Source organism: Podarcis raffonei, chromosome 3, assembly GCF_027172205.1.
Source record: "Podarcis raffonei isolate rPodRaf1 chromosome 3, rPodRaf1.pri, whole genome shotgun sequence".
NCBI classification, from domain to species: Eukaryota; Metazoa; Chordata; class Lepidosauria; order Squamata; family Lacertidae; genus Podarcis; species Podarcis raffonei.
The window spans coordinates 63,337,428-63,359,045 of NC_070604.1; the positions used below are offsets into that span (position 1 = coordinate 63,337,428).

At 46.0% G+C, this 21,618-nt stretch overlaps 1 protein-coding gene across 1 annotated transcript; it reads right to left on the reverse strand.

Annotated features, from left to right (window-relative positions):
* Nucleotides 1–18,189: 18,189 nt before the first annotated feature.
* On the reverse strand, nt 18,190–21,247 carry OLIG3 (oligodendrocyte transcription factor 3). The gene has a single exon (XM_053382028.1). The coding sequence runs from the start codon at nt 20,707–20,709 to the stop codon at nt 19,900–19,902; it is 810 nt and encodes a 269-aa protein (XP_053238003.1). The 5' UTR covers nt 20,710–21,247; the 3' UTR covers nt 18,190–19,899.
* Nucleotides 21,248–21,618: the final 371 nt, after the last annotated feature.

Sequence of the window (21,618 nt, forward strand, 5' to 3'; positions counted from 1 at the left end):
TACCCTTTTTAAAAAATTGACGAAAAGGTCCATTTTGCTATAGTGTGGTCAGACCTTACCTACTCGGAGCTCAGCTGCACTAGGCTAATTTCCATAAGCATCATGTGGTGTTACAGAAACCACATTTTGCCAAGCTGTCAACTGTACAGCCTTCTCTTTGCTAAACAGACTCCCATTAAAACTGTCTGCACAATTTGTCAGTTAAATGAGGTACAAGAGGGACGCTCTATTTGCCCCTAATTAGCTGTGCAGACTACCTTTGTCTGTTTGATTAAGTATTCACATTATCAATTTTGTTTAATCTGATTCATTTCACATACCTCCCCTGGGACTCAGCCCATACGGTTAACTAATCTCTGATATCATCTCTTGTATCAAGCTGCAATGAACTCCCACAGATCACATTTTCTAACTATATCCCCCACCTCTCCTGAAATCTTCAGAGAAGAGGAATCTTGCGTGATGAACCAAAATTAAACTGCCTGATTGGAACTGAGCACTGACATATTTTCCCTAAACCATAACAAAGTAGCTCTATCCCCGGTGTAATTCCTAGCCATCCTTTTAATGCTTTCCTCAGAGGGGTTAAATGAAAACACACAACTAGTTGAGATAAGTCTGTAATTGGAGTCATTTAGTATTTAGGGGTGCGGGTGGCGCTGTGGGCTAAACCACAGAACCTAGGACTTGCTGATCAGAAGGTTGGTGGTTCAACTCCCCGCGACGGGGTGAGCTCCCGTTGCTCGGTCCCAGCTCCTGCCAACCTAGCAGTTCGAAAGCATGTCAAAGTGCAAGTAGATAAATAGGTACTGCTCTGGCGGGAAGGTAAACGGCGTTTCCATGCGCTGCTCTGGTTTGCGAGAAGCGGCTTAGTCATGCTGACCACATGACCCGGAAGCTGTATGCCGGCTCCCTCGGCCAGTAAAGTGAGATGAGCGCCGCAACCCCAGAGTCGGTCACGACTGGACCTAATGGTCAGGGGTCCCTTTACCTTTACTTAGTATTCCCTCTTCTCGCAGTTATGGTTGATCATGGGTTGCAGTACCATTACTTTAGGCACCCTTGTTTTAGGCGATGAAAAAAACACATTTTTTTAAAGATATAAAGACCAAGCAAGGGGCTATGGTTACCAGGAATGTGTGTTTCCTAGCCATGGGCCCAAGAAAACATGCTTCTGTTTTATTATAGATCCAGTTAAAGCACCTTATGTGACCTTTAAATCCCTATAGATCTGGATCTAACTCCCGGATAGCCAAGAGCAAGGGAAAAGGTATATGAGGGAGGGAAATAATTTGTTTGAGCCAGAGACTGAGGAAGGCACAGATACAGTGAGAACTAAGTTTGGAACGGTGAATGCTAAGAGCATCTTGGGGTGTTGGCTGTCGCCTTAGGCAGTGTTTCTCAAACTTGGGTCCCCAGCTGCTGTTGGACCATGACTCCCATCAACCTTGACCACTGGTACTTCTAGCTAGGGATGATGGGAGTTATAGTCCAACAACAGCTGGGGATTCAAGTTTGAGAAACACTGCTTTGCAGAGCTTAAGCTGTACCCCCACTTACACTCAATATTTGTAAATAAACACAAATATTACAAAATGCAATTACCTTCCAGCGGCCACCTTCCACAGGAAACCAAATATGAATAAACACTGCACCCTTAGAGCTTCTCACCACTTGGAGATGAATGAAACAATATGAAAGGGAAGTAACTGAGTAGGACTGGGGCACCTTCTAGAAGGGTGGTTCCTAGCACTACAAAGTCCTTGTTCTTTCTCTGCAAACTGCAATTGGAATAGAAATAGACTTTCCACACTATCAGGCATCTTGCACTTTTTCTGCATGTTCAGCCTGCTATGTTCCACCCACACTTTGTCAAAAAGTGAAGTGTTTATAGTGTTTGTTTGGGATTCAAAGTATAGATTGGAAGTGTTTAATTAGGGGAAGGGAGGATTGCTTTAAATGTTGATAACCCGAGAGCTTTTCTTTCTTCTTAACTAAAAAATAGTGTTATCCTGTTATAGTGCTATAATACTTTTTCATTTAAGCATTGTTTTGCTTTTAAAAAAATGATAACCAGAAAAGCATTTTACTGCTAATAAAAATATTGACTCTAAATAGTTTAATGAGTTTATAAAATAAAGATAACAGAGAATGTGTGCTAAGCTGTGATAGGGTCACCTGCCTGACATGTCACTGCCCATATCAAAAGCATTCTTCTTTTAAAAGATGGGAAAGGAATGCTAAGGGCTGTGGAGATTTTCCCATCCACCTGTTTAAAAGTTGGACCGAAGATGGAAGAAATGCTGAGAAGAAAGCACAATAAATGTTAACCACCACGCTGGTAAATAAATGAATGACCCATGGTGATTCCAGGCTAGTGTGGAAGAAACCTGGGAACTACAGTTTTGAGCTGCAGAACTTTTAAGATAATTTTGGCCAGAGTTTTCAGTGGCCTCATTTACACATAACACTATACCATTGTTTGTTTAACAAATCATGAGTTATTCCACTGATCAAACTGTGGGATAAACAGCCTCGTACAATCAACATGCTTTAGTGTAATCAATGCGTGAAGGGGTTAAGACTACAGAGAAAGCTGTCCTGCCAGGTTTACCTCACTTTGGGATGAACTAGGCTGAGGCTCCAATACTTTGGCCACCTCATGAGAAGAGAAGACTCCCTGGAAAAGACCCTGATGTTGGGAAAGACTGAGGGCACTAGGAGAAAGGGACGACAGAGGACGAGATGGTTGGACAGTGTTCTTGAAGCTACCAGCATGAGTTTGACCAAACTGCGGGAGGCAGTGGGAGACAGGAGTGCCTGGCGTGCTCTGGTCCATGGGGTCACAGAGTCGGACACGACTAAACAATTAAACAACAACAGCAACAGGCCTATTGTTCTTCCCTCAGTCTATCTTAGAAGTTCAGCATGTGAAGAGGTTTTAAACAGGTTGCTGCAGCTCAGACCACATGGCTCTACCAAGCCTTTCATGTGTTCCTGTACCAATAGGAACTTTCACCACTGTAATTAAGGCAAGTTTTATTGCCTGTGTTTTCTGACTGATGTATGGACAAGGACATGAACCTGACCTTTGTAAGTTTTACTTACCAAACATGTGTTCTTTTCTATAATAAGGGAAAAGGGAAGTTTTGGAACTCACAATGGCATATTTTAAAGGTCTAACAGCCTATATTTCCACACTTTACTTTGCTGCATATTTTATGATTTTAAATCTTTGCTGAGATTCTCAAATGCTTGCCCGTTTAAGGCAGTTCACATATTTGCATTCCAAATCATTTTGCTAATAAGCAGGGCTCAGAAGCTACTACTATTAAAACTACTGTCGAAAGAGGTTTCTACTTATTAATGTGCAGATATATTCCATTGATGTGAAAACGATATGTAATCAATACAGTGCAACAAAATTAAACTCCATGTTTCTTTTTTTCCAGCAGAAAATAAAATATAGGTAACAATTATTTTATGATGCAAATTTTAAATTCCATTTGGGTATGTTTTAAAATTACCCAAAATTAGAGCATAACACTATGCATAGAGATAAATCCAGCTCTATTCAGTGAAGGTTTCCCCCAGATAAAGGCTTTGTTTGGAGGGGGTTTCATTTTTTGCCTTTTTTCATGATTAGATGGTTGCTCTACATTATCTTCTTCTTCTCCCTTCCTTCTACTCAAAGCTGCTGGTAAACAGCCAATCACAGAGGAAAGCAGGATTGGCTGGTTGCCTTCTAGTTGTGGATCTGAAGCCAAAGTGAAAATGATGGGAGCAAAGGGACATTTGCTGGCTCTAGATTTCTTCCCCCTTTTGCAGAACAATGTCACTAAAGGTTATTGCAGGCGGTGTAGACTAAATAGGTCTGGGGGTGGGGGGAATTAACCCAATATAAAAGAGGTAGTCTCAATTGGCAAAAATACTGAAATAAATGTAGGGCAAAAATGCTAGTTCCAAAAGCAAGGTTGATCTTTTTTATAGAAAAAATAGAAGAGGGAAAAAAATAGATGCCTTTACACTCATTGCAACCTTGCCACCCTAATGGCTGCTTTTAATGCAAACTGTGTTAAAGTCAGACAATGAGAGCTCAAAAACCATCAGCTAGTTTGGCAGTGTCCTTATTTCTTTCATATCCCCCTCGCCAACAGTTTGAAAGTGAGATGGCTAATTTTGTGCCTGACAAGAAAGGATGGATCATTTTCTTGGATGCTGCTATCAGCAGACTCGGTGCTGGTACACTCTCCAAGGGAGTCCCCAAACTACAGGTTACTGGCAGGCAGACAAACTCACTGACAGCCATTTGTGACCAACTATGAAACACCATCTGCTCAAGTTGAAGGGAGGTGGGGGAGGAACATATCCAGCAAGTGATACCACTGTGAGAAATGATTTTTCTGTGTTGACAGACACACAGTGGTCTTCAGATAGCCCTAAAGAACAAACTGATGTTATTTTATGAGGAGAGTGTGTGTGGTGGTGGTGGTGTGGACATAACTGGGCGCCTTTGGTCTGATTCTGTAGGTGACATATTCTGACTCATTCACAGCTCGAAGAGGGAGGAACTGAATTCAGAAATCCTAGATGAACTGCACGTACAGTGGTACCTCGGGTTAAGAATTTAATTCGTTCTGGAGGTCCGTTCTTAACCTGAAACTGTTCTTAACCTGAGGTATCACTTTAGCTAATGGAGCCTCCTGCTGCTGCCATGCCACCAGAGTACTATTTCTGTTCTCATCCTGAAGCAAAGTTCTTAAGCTGAGGTACTATTTCTGGGTTAGCAGAGTCTGTAAGCTGAAGCGTCTGTAACCTGAAGCGTATGTAACCCGAGGTACCACTGTATTAGTGTTGGTGCCTGTGTGTGTGTGTGTCCAACAATTATCAATAAAATCACAGTTAAAGCAGGCACCATTGTTTTATTTTCTGCAATGCCTTTTCCCACATAATGATATTCATCCAAGTGACCATAAATGCAGGTTATAATGATGTGCTGGAAGTTAAGCCACTCCTATTTTGTCATGGTAAAATGAACGCTCACCCAGATACAGGGTCAACAAAGTACATAACAAAGTAGTAGCTTTCACACGACACCTTGAGAAATGCCATTCTTGTAAAGAAAAATCTATCCATGTTCTAAAAACTGTGTGCTTCATAATTTGTAAAGAAACAGTATTTGTGAGTGCACAAGACTTCTCTTGTAGCTTATTCAATGCAGGTAATTGATCATTAAGGTAGGGAAATGTTTGAAATCTTAGGTTTTCTAAATGCACCCCCTTGAGATAGCCATTTGGAATTTGACAGTCAATTTGTGTGCAATTAATTTGATTTTTCTGTGACACTTCTAACCATGTCTATTGAGACATGAGTCCTATGGAAGTCAATGGTATTCCAGTACTGAAAAGTAATAGATGTTATTGATAGAACTGTGACTTTCATAACATAATCTTAGGCATCTCGATGAGGATATAAGTTCCACCATGTTTAATGAAGCTTACTCCCAGGTAAGTGTGCACAGGATAGGACTGCAGCCTTAGTAGATTACTCATTTAGATTAGTGAATTCAGAATCTTTTGTACAACCAAAAAGATACTGCAGCTTCCTGCCAACAGATAGTTGTCAATTGTTTTAATGCAAACATTTACAAAAACTGCAGACACCATTTTCCCTCTTCCATCTCATACATCCAACAAAGGCTTCTTCTAAGAAGGTGCCTTCTATTACAATGTGTTTAAATTATCTAAAACCAAGTAAATTATGCTTTTTAAAGAAGTAATATTTTATTAATATGCACATTTAGGCCAATTTCATCACCTAATGTGGTAAAAAAAATGATTGATAGTTAAGTCATTAATTGATTAACATTTACAGTGGTACCTTGGGTTAAGTACTTAATTCGTTCCGGAGGTCCATTCTTAACCTGAAACTGTTCTTAACCTGAAGCACCACTCTAGCTAATGGGGCCTCCCACTGCTGCCACGCCGCCAGAGCACGATTTCTGTTCTCATCCTGAAGCAAAGTTCTTAACCCGAGGTAATATTTCTGGGTTAGTGGAGTCTGTAACCTGAAGCGTATGTAATCTGAAGCGTATGTAACCCGAGGTACCACTACATTTAATCAGGTGATAGCCCAAATTCAATAATATATCAGGAATGTTTTAATGTTTAAATATGGCACATCATTTAAAGTCCTGTTGATATTGATGGAAGACTTTAAGCACATGTGCAATTCTCTCACTGAATTCAACCAGCATTAAAAATGCTTTGCTGTGGATAGATGATGCACAAACTTTCCAGCATAAGTCAAACACTGAGTCTTGAAGTCATCTTGACTGCTGCTGCTATTTAGGGCAAAGGGTATGAGGATGAATTATATATGTTACCACTAGAGTTATTATCAAGAGTAAAAAAACTTATATATAACTACTACTTTGTATGTGAATTTGCAAGTTTTAGATTCCATAAAGAGCATCTCTTGTGCCAGGCAGAAGGGGTAACTTTCTTGCTCATTAACTTAAATACGGCACGCAGCCAATGACATATGCCAGGTCTCCTCTCTCTCTGGCCAGAAAACTAGCTTTCTCTCTCTTTTTAAGAGTCTTAATAGCTCTCTCTTTTTTAAAGAGTCTTAATAGTCCTGAGTCTTATGATTAAGTAATGAGAGTTGGCATGCAAAGTGTCTGAAGTTCAGCTGATCTTGCATTATTTTTGTAGGTCCTGGCAGGCTATTAAGAAGAGTGTTAGAAGGTAAAATATGCAGACAAAAGGCTAAATAACATAAAACAAATGCAAACCTTATTGTAGCCATGTATAGATATGGAAAGGACCTTCCAAGCCCAGTATATGACTATGGTTAATGCATCCCACCCTGTGTGACAGCTTGCCTGACTTCCAGCTTCAGCCAGTCAGTCAAATTTATTTGTTTAAAAACATTGGTTTGAGGCTCCACAGTGAACCCCTTGTCTATGGCCCTGCTACATGGCAAAAAAGTGTCTTCATGGCTGCATCATTAGTGTGAAAACCCACCCTGGCTAAAAAGTTAGTTCAGTTCTAAAGTGGCGATTCTGATGTTCAGCCTACGTTATCTACATTGTGCATAGATTACATGATAAAATGACCAGCCCCTTTGAGAACTGTTGTTTGAAGCATGTTATATCACAGGGGAGAGCATGGGGCTTCCACAGGAACCTTTGATGAAAGGGTTACAAATGCTCATGTTTTTTCAGGAGTAGAAAGCAGGCACACACTGTTTAAAACATGCCCAAATAATGCATAATTGTCTACTGTAGAATACCTGTGAATGAACACATTCAAGGAACAGTTCTGGAGGAGATGAGTTTGGAACAAGCTGCCTGTGCTCCCTTCCCATTATGAGTATTGTCCACGCAAGAGAGGAACCTGGAAATTTAATGGATTTCATAGGAACAGTATTCAGCATGTGTTTGTTTCTGCTTTTGAAACCATTAGGACTTAAATGTGAAAGCCTAGTTGTGTCCAGTGTGTATTCTCATGTATCAGGATGCAAGCTTGTTATTTAGTACATTCATATGCCACCTTTTTCTCCTGGGAGCTAAAGGTGATGTACATGATTCTCCCCTCCCCGTTTTATCCTCAAAACAACCCTGTGAGGTAGGTTCAGCTGAGAGCTCCATGGATGATTGGGGATTTGAGCCCTGGTCTCCCAGATCATAGTCTGACACTCTAACTATTGCACCACACTGGCTATCATAATTTGTAGGTGTTATCATGTATGTGAAAAAGAAAAAAATATTAGGGGAAACTCTTAATATGAAACTATGCCACCTGAGATTGCTGGAAGATGTACAGAATTTCTCCTTTAATCTCCTTGGGATTCTGTGCAAGTCCATCATCCTAAATATCTTTCTTTAGAAAGTGCCTGTGTTCATATGGCTCAAAAGAAGAACAAAAATGAAGGGGGTGGATTTTGTTCCCCTGGGGTCTCCCATTGCCTTGAACCGAAGTGGGCGCTTGAAGCTGGAAATCGGCAACCTCAAGTGATGCACAATAGGGACAAATCAGCAACATCATTGTCCTCTGTGCTCCGAGGAGGAGGAGGAGCACACACATCCCATTACGCCAGAGGGCCTGTGCGATTTGCCTGTGGGAACATTACAGGCCCATGACAGGCAAAATGGGATGGGGGAAACGGGGAAGCCTTATGATTTAAATATGCTTTCACTTATGGCCACACAGCCTGGAAAAAACACACCAAATCTAAACATTTGTCTGCAGAATCAGGTGATGATTGGCTCTCTGCTGTCTCAAGGGGGGCAGGAAAATGGTTCCTGCACCTGCCACCTAATTCAGTTTAAAACCTGACACATTTACCAAGAGTGGGCTGGCATAATGAAGTCCATTCAGGCTGTCAGTGGAGTCAATAACTTATCCCCAACTGCTTTTGTTTCCGTGGCGGCAGAGCCTCTGATCAGGCTGAGGTACTTATTCAAGTAAAATTTATTTTCAATTGGAGGCCATAATACCACTGGCACAAGCCTGGCTTTGATGGAGGCTTTTGCTGGAGGCAAAACTATTGTTAAAGTTTGTGTCCATTGTCCAGGCTCTTTGATGTGTCAAAGCTGGCTTAACAAGCTGGTTAAAAACTGTTTCATATAACAGGTGTGTCCTTTGAGGACACAGGGACATTTTTCAACTGCTTTGGAAAGACTAGTTCAGTGGAAGACGACTAAAGATTTATGTGCTGATTGGTGGTGATCCATTTGAGCCAACCTTCGAGCAAGAAAACAAGACACAGCGGCTTACTTCCTCACATTGCAGTGTCCCTCTTTCTGGGAGACAATTTAGAATACATTTGCCCTTGTTCAAATGAGATGGACAATTATTTGGAAGCCGCACAGTGTTAGCATGTATTTATTGATGCAATGAAATGCCCATTTGGGGTACCGAACCACAGAAATGCTTGAAACTGATGTAAGATTGCAGCGCAGGCATAAGCGGAATGGTAATGCTAAAAAGGAATAACGAAAGGAAGGTAAACTATAAGGCAATTAGTTACACAAACATCAAAAAGTAGCTAAGGCTGGAATCCTGGGAGGAAGCTCTTAGTTGACTCAATAGGACCTCCTTGGAAGTAGACCTACCTAGGGTTGCACATCACTCCCAGTACAGTTTGTTGGTTTAAACTGATATATTTTTGGACAGTGATGAAAGTGGGAGCTGCAGGATTTAGGTCCACTTGCTGGGCTGGACCACTTCAAACTGCAGGTGTGGGGAATGTCACAGATTTGAACGCTCCCCAAAAGGAAGAATTCACTATAGATACAGAATTAGCATGTTATGAAGACATATCTTCATCCCTATCATGCTAACTCTAGATGATCAAGAAATCTTCTCCCTGAGAAGCATTCGAAAATACTACCCCCTACCCCCCAACCCACCATGTGCAGTCTGAAGTGGCACATTCCAGCAATATTTATATCATGGCAATTATATTGCAGCTTGGCTCTTTAAAGTCCAGATCCACAGGTCAAATGAAGGCCAGCTCAGACTTCAGTCTTAGTAAAATAGCTCCTGGCAATTGGTCCAGCTCATCACAAAGCATCTCTAAGAGGTGCACAGCAAAATAATTATCATTTGAAAACAGATAAACAACAACAACATTTAAGTGTCCAGATATGCTTCCTGAAATAAAAATGGGTTCGCAAGCACCTTCAACTGTACAAATGATGGTGCCTACCTAATGTTAAAAGGCAGGTTTGACTTAAATTAACTGGGCATTTCTAGATTTCTGCTATTTTGTGGGGAGGGTTCAGTTACATGCTGGCAATTGAAGCTGATTTGGAGCTCTTGCACAACAAACCTAAAAAGGTAAAGGTAGAGGTACCCCTGACCATTAAGTCCAGTCGCAGATAACTCTGGGGTTGCAGCGCTCATCTTGCTTTATTGGCCAAGGGAGCCGGCATCCAGCTTCCGGGTCATGTGGCCAGCATGACTAAGCCGCTTCTGGCGAAACCAGAGCAGCGCATGGAAACGCTGTTCACCTTCCCGCCAGAGTGGTTCCTATTTATCTACTTGCACTTTGACATGCTTTCGAACTGCTAGGTTGGCAGGAGCAGGGACCAAGCAACAGGAGCTCACCCCGTCACGGGGATTCCAACCGCAGACCTTCTGATCAGCAAGCCCTAGGCTCTGTGGTTTATTCCCAACCAAACTCAGACTATTTGTGATGGGGAAATGCACTGGAAATTGTAGGGTAGCATTTGATTGACGCAACACCATATAACCTCCCCACAAACAATAAATAAATAGCTGGCATTGTCTAACCTCTCTGCAAACTTTGTGGGAATGAATCAGGATTCATGCTCAATAAACAGATAACCTAGAAGTGACTACTAATTCTATTCCCCCATTTATTTAAATGTTCTGAATGGAACTTGTTTACAAGTGAGAAAACCCATGGCTTCTGTGATTGGCTTCTTCTGGGCAACGTATTAAGAGAAGAAGTAAGCACATGCTTATATCTTTCCTACTGAAGTGAATGGTTCTTAAAAGTACTTAATTCTGGCTGGATTATTTGGGATTTCAGGAGATGTTGATTACACTATTTTCCCCGCCCGAGCTCTATAAGGATGCCAAAAAGCCCTCATTTAAGCAAGAGGTCAAATATGCAAGGTGTGTGTTGTGTGCAGATGCAATTTACGCAATGTAGGGCAAGGGAGAAACGAGGCACTTCCCAATTCGGTGCGCGCACACGATTCGGAGCCCCTTAGTTAGGAGGGGCAGCAGTCCGAAGCAAGGTCAGCACCATGGAAAGAACATCTTTAAAAAACAAACAAACCACCCAACCTATATTCAGGAGCTAGCCTGCTCTTCACGCTCCTTGTTTTCCATGCAAACCTAGATCTTTAACAGAACCAACCGCATTTTCTCTTTCAAAAAGAAAAGAAAAGTTTTTTTAAACGCATCTACCTATTGAAAAAGTTTGCAAAACAACAACAATTCAGCAACACCCAAATAAGTGACCACGCAAGATAATCACTAGCCTCATCTATGCCCGATAATACAGAAAAGATATTCGTTTGCTTATAGATAAGATTCCTTATCCACCCGTAAGGTCCCAGGGCGGCTTACGGCAATGCAAACAAGACAATTAAAAACAAATGACAGAATTTTAACCATTTATATACAATAGAAAATCCTCAAGTAAATTAAGTTCCAAGAAAAAACAGCTCAGTATAGGTTAACCAAAAGAAGAAGTGGTTGACCTATGGCAAAATGAGGGGCCAGCGCGTCTTAAGCTGCTGTGATCTCGGAGGCAGAGTTGGGTTTAGATCGTCTTGACGAACCCATTTCTCTCCCCTCGCTTCTCCCCACAGATAAAAGAGGGCATTAAGAGCCCACCGTGGCTGAGATCTGATTGGATCTCACTTTGCAGGCTAACAAAACATTTAAAGTATCGTCATGAATTATGACAAGTAGAGAAGGGGAAACAGAGGCTCGTTTGTTTTCTTTTCTTTTGCCTCCTCCCAAAAGCAATGAATATACATATTCCTAATTTAAAATTTAGAATATTTTGCGATTACGCTACGAAAGCTGGAGCATTTAGGCAGCGTTTTAAATTCGTAGTCTCTCATGTCAAAGGACTTTTTGCAGCGGGGGGGGGGGAGCTTTTTGCGAGGATGAAACCACGTTGAACAAAGCGGAATTTACCTCCCAGTAAACACGCATAAACAGGCTGTTGAGAGAATGTGACTTTGAAGCGCTCCAAAACTTTCAAGGGACTTGCACCAATTGATGGCTCAGGGAAATTGTTGAATTACACACACACACCCGTTTTGAGTCCACGTTTATTTATAGTCCGGGACTGGGGATTTTCTTCAATAAATGTTTAGCATTTCAGGTTCAGACGCGAATTTCTAGCGCTTCAGTTTAACCGGGTTGGCTCTGAGCAGCCTCTGCGCAGCGCGCTCGGCTCTTGCCTCCTGGATAGTCTCAGCTTTTCCAAAGGAGCCACCAATGCCAGACGGATGGATTTTGTAGCTGCTTCGGGGTTGAGAACGCTTTGCCATCTGGTGGGACGAACTACGACCCTGCCTAGTGCAAGAGGGTAGTTTCTGCGTGGAAGAAAGAGATTCACAACAGGAGTGATGCGCCCGCGCTTGCGTATGGAGGGGGCTATCGATTTCCGAGCAGAATCGGTATCCGACGGCATTTCTTACACAGCCAATTGCAAGACGCGTAGAGCAGATCAGCCCATTTTTAGAATGGAAAGCACGGGCGACGTCTCCAATGTTGGTGCTAATGTGTACTGGGGGGGGGGGCGCGCGCACATAGGGGTCTTCAACTTCTGAAAGTATCTCATACAAAGGGAGGGCTCTCCCTAAGGAAGCAGCAGTATCCCTTACTAGCACGAGTGCAATTACCGGTATATTGGCTTTTGCTTGAAAGGTGAACAAGCGATGTAAAAGTTCAAACCAACCGAGCAAAGCGTCCATTGCAAGACTGGGGAACCAAAGGACTACAGCTCCCATCACCCCTGTCCGTTGGCCAGGCAGGCTGGGGCTGGAGAAGAGTCGGGGTTGGACAAATACCCGCCTCCCCTTCTCTAGATGGAAATACGTTGCCATCTACATGCCCAGATTCACGGCCGTCTGCTTATTTTGGCTTTAGATGCGTGTCTTCAACAAGATTCTGCGTTTTTGTAAGGAAAGTGGCGAAGACTCAAAAGTTATTCCAAACAACGGTCTATTTTCGTGTCATCTCGCGTAGGATATATTTTTTCTCTCTACTTTGTCTCCTGCATTCTATAGCTGCATGACCCGAGTCCTATCAGTGCAGAAACGAGGATTGCACGGAGGTCGGGAGGGGAGAGGATAATGTAGCAGAACCGTAAGAAAGCGGCAAAGTAACAGATGAGGATCCCCTCTTTGGCTGTGGCGCAGGGATCTCCAATATAAAAGTATTTTCTGAGTTCCTAGGGATTGAGTGGGACCTCGAAAACAGCTTCGGGGTTAAGCCCTGGCTGACTGAGAGGAATTTGTTCCCAATCTCTTTCCTCCAGTCCTGCAGTCGAGCCCTCGAGGGCAAAGAACGGGGATGGTGGCAGGTCCCTGCCTTGCCTCTTGAAGGGCCTCTTGCAAAGAGTGCTGCGCTCGGTGGATTTTGGTCTCCAACCCAAAGTCATTTGCTCCTTTGATTCAACCAGGCATTGCTGCGGGCCGGGAGCCTGGCCCGGAGATGTACACGGGCTCGCTTAACACACACACGCTCTGCTTCGGAGGCGAACTTGTTTTGTAAATCGATAGGCTAGCGCTATGGGCGAATTTCCAGATCAATAACAGATCACTCAAGATTGGTCAGGACACGCTCCCTGCGTTCCAGTTTGGGATAGAAAAAGGAGCGAAAGAAACGCAGAGGCTCCTTTTATTTGGGGAGAGGGGCGAAAGTGTGACCTTTTTAAGGTTGGAGAGCAGATTCCAAAGGAAAAGTTGGGTATTAGCAGCGGCTCCCCAAAAATCGAGAAGTGGGATTCGTGCGCAATGTCAAAACTGAACCCAACCCAAAACGGGGAGTCCATTGCCAAAGGGCGCCGGAAAGTAATTCATCGTGGCCAGCAAACATCGCAGAGTGCTGGCCTACTCGATCCTTTGGAACTAGCCTGAAAGGCCTTGCGATCTCTCCGCCCCTCCCCCGCCACCCCCTCAGACTTAGCAGCGTGAACCCGGAGAGGATCCCCCGCCCGGCCCTGCTGCGCGCCGCGTTGTTTCCGAGCGAAGGCAAGCGGCGCCTCAAAGGGCCGAGGGAGGCTTCCCAGCTGGCGCCTCCTCCGCAGCCCGCTCTGTCCCGGACCGCGCGGATTTGCGCGGCCGCCTGTTTTGCATCTGCGTTGCGATTGGAGGAAGGGATCAAAAGGCGCGCGGGAGGCGCTCGTTTGCTCCCCAGAAAGGCTGCGAATGCAAAAGAGGCGAGGAGGAGCCCCGCGGGTTTGGGGTTTTTAGGGGGCGGGGCGGGGTAGAAAGCGCACTCCCATGGAAACCAGGTTCGAAACTCGCGCAAGCATTCGTGACCGCCTTAACCACAGCTCTTAGCAATAAAAATATAAAACTGGGCAGTAGGCACGATCGAACCTGGACATTCATAAAGGAGGCGTTTTGCCTCGAAGACGTAGCTGCAAAATGGTTTTGGGGGAGGAAAAATAGCTGCAGCATTGCTCACAAGCTCTCCTGGTGAAGGAGAAACGCAAAGGGAGCGAGGTCCCTCGGGGATCTCCTTTCCTGTTCCTTATTTCCGGAGGCTAAGTTTGGGCAGAACTTTGGAACTGTTCGCAGTTGTTTTCTATCCGCCATCAGGTATGAGGGTGGCGCGCCCCTCGGGCACCTGAACCCCCTAACTGGTGAGGCAGCGCCAACTGGTCTTTGGAAAGTGCGGAAGGCTGCCTTTCTAAACAGCTCGTGCAAGTCACAGAAAGGGATCCGAGTAGGAACGGAGGACTGTCGGTCCTTTAAATCTCTCTCTCTTCCCCCTCCGCCTTTTCTTTAGCTGCCCAATTGCTCCTCTGTGATAGCAGAAGGCGTGAGGTTTTGTACGTTGAGAAGGAAAAGTGTGCGAGTGCCACTGGAGGATAAGGGAGTTCGTTGGAAGAAAAGCCTCATCCTTAACAGTTAACCTAGCTACTAGTTAGCCTTCACTGCCGAGATCGGTCTGGGAACTTCCCTTGACCCATCTACTTTTACGCGTGCCTATGCTCAGCAGTGAGTCCCATTGAGCTCAAGGCAATAAGTTCCATTGCGCTCAATGGGACTTAACTCCCTAACAAAAGCGTGTAGGGCTTTGCAAGCTTGACGACTTTCTTACGGTTCAGTTCCGAACAAAGCACGGCTGATCAACTGCGAGCATCCCACTTCGCCATCTTTACTGCATTTGATTTCCAAAAAAAAGAAGAAGCAAAGGAGCCAGAATCGAGCCTTCGCCTTAAAATCTTAGGAATTAGCAGGCACAGCGATGGTGATGGATGGGGGGAAGTAAGATGAAAGGAAAGGCACTCAAACCACCAGAAGGATATTTTTATTTTTCGTCACATTTTCCAAAACTCAAAAAAGTTGTGTGTGTGGTGCAAGTCAACGTGGAGGGACATTCTGGAACTGAGCCCCTCGTCCATCTCAAGAGTTTTCCAATGGCCCTCAGCTCCCGGATCCGCTCATCTCCAGGCTTGGCTGCGGGCAGGAGGCTTCTCTCTGTCAGACTCCATCCTGATTTGCAGGATTGTCACACACATCTCCAGCACGCACGCACACACCATCCACACGTCCACGCAGGTGGCGCTCACGCCTGAGCATTTGGGCTGGGCCCTCTTGCACCACCACCAAATCAATAGTCCCTTTGGGTCACTGGAGAGAGTCCACACGGCATCAAATTCAGGGGCAGAAAGGGTCTGGGACTCGTGTGTGCGCTCATGTGTGTGTCGGAGACAGACGCGGGTGGGGGTGGGCTTTGGTATTTTCACCTCAATTTAACAGTTATTGCAAGCGAGTGAGCGGAAGAAGAGTCCTAATTCACACTTTTCCGCCTTCTGCTACCCTTATTTAGTTATTTAATTAATTTACATCCCGCCTTCGAGACTTGGGTGGGAGCCCGCTCCCTTCACAAGAAAGCTTATCCATTGAAAAACTTATAAATCGGCGCGATTCTAAGGAAGTCTAATCCAGTTCTGCAGGTTTTTTGGCTAAGGAAAATGTGCTTTTTTATATGGAGGGTGAAGGAGGAAAAGACCAGAACATTATGTTTTTATACTATGCAAAGTTGACTCAACAACATCCTCGTTTTGAGAGGGGTGGGTGGACGTTGCGACAGGGGGAGCCTTGAGATGAGACGGAGGAGAATATTATTTGAACACACCGCAGCCAAAGTTAAGTACTTTCGTTTCACTGATTGCAGCGGGGAAATTGTTTTTTTAAAAAAATGCCTAAATCTATCCTATTGGGTGCAATGGAAATTAAAACTTCTTAACTCTGCCTGCGTAAGATGTTGTCAGCTTCTAATCAACAATAAAATCCATACTTCCAGGTAATTGGGTATCAGGAGTGCCAACTTGGTCCCACGACCGTGGGTGCCCGAGGTCGTGGGTGCCATGCAGCGTGCATGGCCCTGGCACCGAAATTTGTGGGTGCCCGGCCCCTTCATGGGGAATTTTGTGGGTGCTCAAGCACCCAGGACCCCAGGGACTTGGCACCTATGGTAGGTATAAAACATTTGCCTTTTAAGAAACAAATGGATTTCCCTTGGAAAGCTGCAAATGATGGGTGAAGATAATGTTTTATTTCTCCGAATGATAGTCGTTATCAAATTATTTAGTCCTACTCATTTCTCCCCTACTCATTCCCCTCATTTATTTCTCTCTTTTCAAAAACAACGCTTTCACTCACGTCTCCTCCCTTGTTATTTATATTGTTATTTCTAAAGCGATGAATTTGGAACATCATATCTCTCGCTGAATTATGCCTCTCGCCTTCATTGTAGTTGAGGGCAATGCATCAACGGGAAAATGATCACCAGCCCCCTAACATACGCCTCCTTCCCTTTAAAGCTAGTAAAAAAACCCAAACCGACCGATTTTACCAAGTGCAGCCTCGCTTTGAAAACCTCGGAAGGTTCTCCTACTTTGAATTATAGCATTAATGTATATATATATTTCTAGCTATCAATCTGGCACCACTTACTCTGGAATATAACCCCCGCCCCGCCCAACGACTTTTAAACTGTCCCAGAGAGGAAGAGGTGTCTGAATTGCACGTCCCTCTCAAGTGTTGTACGTTGTTGTGTTTTTCTTTTAACCACAGCAAAGTCAGACGTGAATTCGAAGTAAAAAATAAAACACACACCCCCACCCATCGCAAAACACAAGCCCAGACGAAGTTCTCCGCAGAATGACGCAAGGCAAATCAAAGGAGAGTTTTGGTCCAGTAGCAGGAGGTCCAGGCGCAGGACAGATGGGCATTGGCTGGTGACGGGAACCAATCAAGTGAATTAAGTTCAGAGGCCATTTCCAATGTCTTCATTCTCAGCCTTCCGTGGCCAGCGGAATAAACTTCATCTCGTATGTATGCATGTATGTATGTATGTATGTATGTATAAGTAAATAAATAAAAACATCAGTGTGGCAATGAAAAATGTCAAGGCACCCACTGAATCGTATTGAATTTAGAGTTACTTGAATCGAACGGATTCATTTCTCTCCTTTGATCTTCTGAGAACAGCCCCTTAAGACTGGAGGACTAACAAACATCTCGCTTGGTATCATTTAAGAATAAATAACTAGTTTATATATATAATATATATATATTAGGTTGCTGTGGGAGTCGGGAGGAAATAGAGTTCGACTTTTCAGTTTGGCAAACGATGGCTTTGAATCAACGAGCCCCTCACTTCGGGGTTTCGTCGCCACACTTTCTTTTGGGCACAAAGAGCCCTGATTTATTCTTCCCCTTTGCTTGCTGGCGTTTGTTTTTACCAAGTCTGGCTATTGTTGTGAGTGTTGCAGTCATTTTATGCGTATTAGGAATTCATGGAGATTTCAGTCCTGTTTCAAAAGAAAAACCAACCTACGTTCCATGTCATTTGGTGCACAAAATAGGGTAGGCTAGAGTGGGAAGTTGGACCTGTTAAACCGGAAGTTAAATCGGGAAATTCTCCTAAATGTACTTTTAAATCCAAAGTTCTATCTGAAGGGTTTAAATATATATATATATATATATAGAGAGAGAGAGAGAGAGAGAGAGAGAGAGAGAGAGGATGCTCCTCACACCTATTTGCAAATATCCCACTGATTTCACCATGTATATTGTCCTGAACTCGTTGGAGGAAAGATGAGATAGAAATATAATAATAATAATAATAATAATAATAATAATAATAATAATACAATGGGACTTGCTTCTAAGTAAGTGCGTCCTAGGCATAAAGCACATTCGCAATCGGATTCTATCCCCGCTTTCTCCGATTTAATACCCACCAAGTTGCTGCGGCATGCTCCCAAATAGTTTGCAAAAAATATATGAATACAGTTTTACTCAGATTTCGATTCGGTACAGCGCATTTAAGTCTCCCTCACCTTGCAAGGCTTTACCCCTTCAAAGCAGCTTTTCATTGGTTTTGAAACAAGTCCCACTCTAAACCAGCTCTCGTTTACCTCGAAGGAGGTAGAACCAAAAAGAAGAAACCCAAATCTTTTTTTGAATTATCATTTCACCGTTTTTAATTTGAAATTTTCATCCAGAAACACTGGTCCATAATAATAAATATATCGATAGTTCTCAAGAATATATAAAAAATAAAGACACGTCATCGTCTGTGAGGCCCTTCGCAAAATAGTGTCAAGCAAGCGCCCAGAAAGGGGGAACGGGAAAGAGAGAGAGAGAGAGAGCGGGGAAGGTCCGAGGGAGAGTCAGGGGGACGCCGAGCCCGCATGCAGGATGGGACTGACTGAAGGATGGGAGGCCGGGGAAGCGCGCATTGTCTTGGACGCGGCGGATCCGGCGTGGAAGGGTTGTCTCTAACCTAGTGCGGGGAGGTTGGACGGCTCCAGGGCAAAGCGGGGAAGCAGCAAACTGTCTCGTCTAGAGGGAAGAACATCCTGGGCTAGCACGTCGAGACTGCACTCCTAAATCCTTGTTACAAGGAAAACTGCCTTGGTGCCGTCCGAACAACCATGGTCTGGATACTAATAATAACAGCGTAGGCTCGAAGCACGCATGCAGTCGCTTGAGAGGAACGGACGCTCCGTTGGAAAATTAAAAGGGTTCCTGTACCTGCCCCAGCGTAACTTTTAAAAAAAAAGTTACGTTCAGTCCGATTCAAAAGCCAGTTTGCTGAGTTTAGCCAATTAGTGTCCCTGGGTTACTGTTATTTTCAACGGGTTTATGTTCCCAGCATAAAATGCCTTGGTTTGTGGATCGGACCGTTCGTCGTCTAAACTCCCCTAGCCCAGAAGACATTGGAAATAAGCGTCAGTGGATATAAACCCCATTCAGCCTCCGCTAAGAAGCTCCAGTTACTGCAGATTCTACGCGCACCCCCACCCTTAAATAAAGGAGACACCCCTCTTTTCCCGGGAGGAAGCCCCGCTGGTTTGAAAGGGACTTAATCCAAAGTAAGTCATCTTACTTTGTCTAACTCTTGTAGTTGCACTGACTTGCACTGCTTGACTCAGAAGTCCTGATGAAGTTTGCACAGGATTGAAAAACTTCACTAGGATCCTGGCCACTGGTTTTTAAAAGGAGCTTACTTCCAAATCAGCCCCCACACTCCTCAGCTCCAGGAATGACCCTTCCACGCTTTCCTAGACGGCGAAATCGTTGCGAACAGCAATCCAACCAAGCAAGCGACCGCTTCTGCGGCTGTGAACAAGTACAATGAAGAGAGACAGAGAGACATCTCTTCTCCCGCCCCCATCCGTTTTCAAGCACTTATTTACATTCTCGTTCCCTCCCCTCTCCCTATTTCCTGAATTGATAGGGATTTTAAAAGAAAAAGAAATCACAGGAAAAACAAAACACCCAGAATCCAACCAAAAATGTTACCTTGCAAGGTCCTTTGCCCCTAAACACACACACACACGTCCCCCTGGTTACAGCAAATGAAGTTTGGAGACAACATCAGACGGGACGAGGGAGGAAGGGAGGAAGAGAGAAAGAGAGAGAAGGGAAAACAGGAGTTGGAGGAGGAGAATCAAGCATGCGACGACACCGCGGGACCTCTGGGCTGCTTCACCTTCTCGAGTCCTTCCGGCTTGCCCCCCCCCCCGTGGCTTCCCGGGCAGCGAGAGGTTTTTTTTTCCGAGGGGGCGGGCGGTGGTCTTCGCTAGACCCTCCCGCGGACGGGCGAGAGACTTGGCCAAGGCCCCCTCTGAGAGGCGGCGGCGAGTTCACTTCAGCAGGTCCTTGGCTTCTGTGGAGATCCGGGCCAGGCTGGCCGTCGTGGTGAGAGCCGAGAGGTGCGGCGGCGGGGGCATCTGGCAGATGCTGCAGGGACAAGGCAAGCCGGCCCAGTGCTGGAAGCCCCCTCCCAGCTGCAGGGCCGGCGGCGCCGGGGGGGTCTTGAGCAGCGAGTGCGGCGGCCGGATGGCGCCGATGGCCGGCAGGGAAGCCGAGAGCGGCGACGGGTTGCCCCCCGAGGACAAGGCGCCGCCCAGGATGGGGTGCACAGGGTGCACGGCGCCCGGCGGGTGGGCCGGGTGCCCGGCGGAGTGCGCCACCGTCCCGCAGTGGAAGGCCGAGTGGTGGCCGCCGTAGATCTCGCCCACCAGCCGCTTCATCTCCTCCAGGGAGCTGGTGAGCATCAGGATGTAGTTGCGCGCCAGCAGCAGCGTGGCGATCTTGGAGAGCTTGCGCACCGACGGCCCGTGCGCGTAAGGCATCACCTCGCGGAGCCCGTCCATGGCCAGGTTGAGGTCGTGCATCCGCTTGCGCTCGCGCCCGTTGATCTTCAGCCGCAGCTGCTGCAGGTCCTGCTCCGACAGCTGCTTCTTGATCTTGTACTTGCTGCTTTCGCTCGACGAGCCCTTGGAGCCGGCCCGAGAGAGGCCCTCGCCCGGCCCGCGCTGGCCCACCTCGCTCTGCGTCGACGAGACTGAATGGTGGTGGTGATGGTGGTGGTGGTGATGGTCCCGCAGGTACATCTCCTCCATGTCTGGCGAGGAGGCTCTGCTGGAGAGAGAGCTGGAGTCAGAATTCATGGTCTGGCTGCAGGGGCCGGGAAGGTGCAAGAAGGGGCTTCCCCGCTCGAGGGGAAGAAGGAGGAGGAGGAATGGCAAGCAGGCAGGCAGGAGGGCCGCCAAGCTCTTCTGCCAACGAGAATGAAAGTGGTCGAGACAGAGAAGGAGATCCCCCTTCCCCGCCTCTCTCTCTCTCTCCCCTCCCTCTCCAGGAGAGCTGCTGGCTTCGTGTGCGTGCGGCTGCGCGCCTGAGCTCGCTCTAAGGCTGCCTCGCCAGCCGAGGGGCTTTTTATAGAGCCGCGGGCGAGCCAGAGAGACAAAAGGCGCCCTCCTGCCTCGAAGGGGCTTGTTCGGGATGACGCGCCATTCTTCAGCGGGGCGCGCTTGGACGGCCCCGTTTAGCAAGGACCCCGCTTCGCAGGCATTGTGCGCCGGAGCCTCCCGCGGACCCCTCAGCCGAGGGACCCGCGGGAGTCCCGGAGACGGCAGCCCCGCCCCGCCGGGGAGGACAGTGCGCACAGCCTGCGCTCGCTTTGGCCTCTCTTCCTCGACGGGCCGGGAGGAGGCTGGAACCCTCGTCGGGGCTTAAGGGCGGGGGCATTTTGATCCTCCCTCTTGGTATGTGTCAAATAAATAGGGGGTGGGTGGGTTAGGAAGTGGAGGAGGGGAGAGAGACACGATCCAACATGCCGAGAGCTGGGCTTTCCAAATCCCCGCAGCTCAGAGCTTAGGGAGGCGCTCGTGCTCCTTTAAGCAACGTCGGGTTTTGTCCGTCCTCTTCATGTTTACTAAGAAGCAAGTCCCGTTAGTACTTTTGAGTAAACGACGTGTAGAGAAGAGGCGGGGAAATCATACTCCGAAGTAGCCTCCGAGGGGTTTCCATGAGGTTTGGGGGAACACTCTGAGGCTACTCAGGAGAAAGTGGGCTTT

Coding starts and splice junctions, on each gene's coding strand:
- OLIG3 (XM_053382028.1), bottom strand. CDS start 20,709: ATGAATTCTGACTCCAGCTCTCTCTCCAGCAGAGCCTCCTCGCCAGAC.